At 37.5% G+C, this 3,561-nt stretch overlaps 1 protein-coding gene across 1 annotated transcript in view; it reads left to right on the top strand.

Annotated features, from left to right (window-relative positions):
- HERC5 (HECT and RLD domain containing E3 ubiquitin protein ligase 5) overlaps window positions 1–3,561 on the top strand; it is a 68,724-nt gene that overhangs the window by 27,616 nt on the left and 37,547 nt on the right. Inside the window, exon 13 of the mRNA XM_011990763.1 lies at window positions 566–659. Within this exon, the coding sequence (XP_011846153.1) occupies window positions 566–659 (94 nt within the window). The remainder of the gene's footprint in view (window positions 1–565; window positions 660–3,561) is intronic.

Here is a 3,561-nt window from a genome sequence, read left to right as displayed (position 1 = left end):
CTTCCTTCCTTCCGTCCATCCTTCCTTCCTTCCGTCCGTCCTTCCTTCCGTCCTTCCTTCCTGTGGTTGGTCCTTCCTTCGTTCCTTCGAAAAACGTTTATCTTTTTTCTATGGCCCGCCCTTCGTCCCTCCCTCCCTTCCTTTCTTTCTTTTCTTTCTTTCTTTCTTTCTTTTTCTGAGGCAGGGTCTCGCTCTGTCACCCAGGCTGGAGTACAGTGGCATGTTCACAACTCACTGCAGCCTTGACCTCTCAAGCTCAAGCAATTCTCCTGTCTCAGCCTCCCTCTGTGGCTATTTTTTTTAAACTGAGAAATACTTATTTTTTTAATCTATTACAGATAAGACAGCATCTGAGTTAAAGTCTTATGGTATATATAGTTAAAGCAGCCTTGATATTTTTTGGTATTTTAGAAAAAATCATGTTGTTTACTACATTGCCTTTATATTTAGACAATTATAGTTATACACGAGAAAAAATGTAATTTTGTTGAAATGGGGCAAGCTCTGGAAGAAACTTTGCATCTAGGGAGATAATCTAACAAGATACTTAATTTATCTTCTACAGAAGAACTGCAGAAATGATGCCTGTTTATTTGGACTTAAATAAAGCAAGAAACATCTTCAAGGAGTTAACCCAAAAGGACTGGATTACTAACATGGTATCTTCAGATTGTTATGTGGAGAAAGAAAATAGACCAGAATATTTCTTATAAGAACTCAAAATTTCAGAAGAAATGTTTTGTGTTAAGGGATTCTCCGAGACCTTGTAGCATATTCAGATTAAGTTAAACTCAGATAACAATTAGGAGTTTGCCCTTTTAGGGTGAAATAATTGGCATAGTAGTCACACAGGTTACAAATATTCTAAATAATGTGTCTGTACACAAACACACATGCACATATATGCATACACATTATAGAGGGAGGGAAGTTTTTCAACTCAGGGCTTTAGGAAGATGATTAAGGATTTGTTGAGATTGGCACACTAGAATAAGAACATTTTATGTGCAATCCTTTTAAGCGTAAATGTAGAAATAAGAACATTTTTTCTGATATGAATATCCTTCTCACCAGGGACTGCCTGGATTCTTTGTTTTTTTTTTTCCATTCCACTTTTCTGTAGATTCTAGAATGTTCTTGTTCTTTATGGGATGATTGCTTTCTATTTCAGCACTGTTAGTACTATCTTTAGGTTTTTTTTCTTGCAGGTGCTCCAAACATGCTTCCTTTACTTTTATTTTTATTTTTTTGGAGATGGAGTCTCGCTCTGTCGCCCACACTGGAGTGCAGTGGCACAATCTCGGCTCACTGCATGCTTCCTTTATTAATTTAGTTTTTCTTAATGTAGTCTTTATTATTTCCCTGTTTTCTTGTACTGGTTGATATAGGGATACTACTTTCTGTTCTTTTCTCCATTTTTTTCTCTCTGGGTCTCACTGTAGTTCCTTCTTTTTTTCTCTCTCCTTCCCTCCTCCCTTCCTTCCTCTAGCCTCCCCCGCATTTTTTAGTCTCTCTCTGTGTTTATATCCCTCTTCTCTTTCCCTCTCAGTCTTTGCTGTCTCACCCTTCCTCCTTTCAGCTCTGGCAGTTGCTCTGTCTGCCACAACTAGCATTCTCTATTTCAGCTGCAGGTTTTCTCATGCGTTCCTTTCTTTCAAGGGAAAATGGAAAGTTCAGTTGTCTTAACTTTGGCAGAACCACAGCCCCACTGGGGGTCTGAGGTGAAATGGTTCCCTAATTGTGTACCTTTATTGGGACTCTGCAACACTTAGTGCTGCCTGTGTCAACAACCCAGAAACTCTGTGGACTATTTCATCAACGTTTGTTAGTGCTCATTTTCTTTTGTTTTTTAAAATCCTCCTGTGGAGGCCAGTTTAACTTTCTGTAAGATTCTGAGTCATTGCTACTAAATCCAACCATGGAAAGATTACCAAAAATAGAAGCCCTTTTGTGCATCTGTGAAGGAAAGGGATTGGATCAGTTCATCATTAAAGACTCCGCCTGTTTACTAATTATACCTTGATTGTGCCACAGAAAGAACATATGGTGTGTAAATGAAATAATCATGGGGCACCCTTGACCTCCATTGTTTCAGAATAAGATGATTGGATTAGAAGACCTGTAAATGTTTCTTTCTATCTTGAGGTTCTGTGATATGGACTCTCAGACCTTTGGCATGTGTTCATTTATTCAGCAAACATTTGAACACTTACTATGTGCTGGGCACTGTAATGATGACTCTTGATGAAGAATGAAAGAGATATACTCCCTGTCGTTTAGAAGCTCATACTGTAGTAAGGGAGACAGATAAATACATGCATACACTAGTGCAAAGACCTGGTGTGTTTTATACTTCACTATCTTCACTAGTGCCTAGCTTAGAATGTAGCCTGTGCACAATATTTTTGGATGAATTGAGTCATTATTAGGGCAGTGAATGGTTAGCTCTATTTACTCAAAAAGTTGCCCAGAGGAATTAAGATCTTACCAGGTGCTCACGTGGAAGGGCATTTGAGGCAGCTAGAAAAGCATATGCCAGAGCACAGTGTGTCAGACAGTAGGACTGGCTTGAGGGTATCACAGTCATTCTAAGGATTTGGAGTAGGTGAGGAGGCTTGAGGTTGTGTCTGATGATGAGCAAGGAGGTAGAATGTGTGTGTACTAATAAGATGTTGAAATAGAGTTGTCAGGTATACTAACTCCAAAGACTGAATCTCACTGTGGGAGTCCAATATAATGTTTTAATATAAAAATAAGTAATTACAACAATTTGTACATTTACAGATATCATTCAGCCACTCTCTCATAATATAACGATTAAGAATTTGGGCTTTGGAGTCAGAAAGATCCAGAGAAATTCCCACTTAGCTGTGTGACTTTGAGCAAGTTACTTAATTTCTCTGAATCACAGATGAAGTAAAATGGGATTAATATCATCTATGTTAGGGAGAAACTATAAGGGTTAAATGACCTAATTAATATATGTACATCACTTAGCACAATAATTGACAAGTAGTAAGTATTCATAAATACTAGTTTCTCTTCATATTGGGATTTTAAACAAATCTTTACTATGATCTAAGCACACATAACAAAAATTCAGAATTCCATTCCATTTTTTCCTAAACAGTTGCATTCTGAATTGGGGAAACCATAAGGAAATTGGAGGGGCTAGAAATTAGAGTCTGTGGTAGAGACAGTTGCTCTTACGGAAGATAATGAGAATCATGTTAGATTTTGTTCTTGAAATTGTTGGATTTTGTCTTTTTTTTTTTTTTTGCTTTGTTTTGTTTTTCTGCTTTTTGGGGTTCTGATGCATTTTTACTCTTGAAAAAAGAAACCCAAGGTGTGATAGTGTAAACCAGAGGGTAGAATATAGTACTTATGATTGAGAAGGCTGTTTATTAGTTCTGAATCCATTGTTCATTCAGTGTAATTTTTGCACATGTGCTTTTTTTGTTTTTCTTTCTTTCTTTCTTTCTTTTTTTTTTTTGAGACGGAGTCTTGCTCTGTGCCTGGAGTGCAGTGAAACAATCTCGGCTCACTGCAACCTCTGCCTCC

Source organism: Mandrillus leucophaeus, unplaced genomic scaffold (genome assembly GCF_000951045.1).
Source record: "Mandrillus leucophaeus isolate KB7577 unplaced genomic scaffold, Mleu.le_1.0 Scaffold381, whole genome shotgun sequence".
In the NCBI taxonomy this organism is placed as follows: domain Eukaryota; kingdom Metazoa; phylum Chordata; class Mammalia; order Primates; family Cercopithecidae; genus Mandrillus; species Mandrillus leucophaeus.
This window is presented reverse-complemented; position numbering and strand designations above follow the sequence as displayed.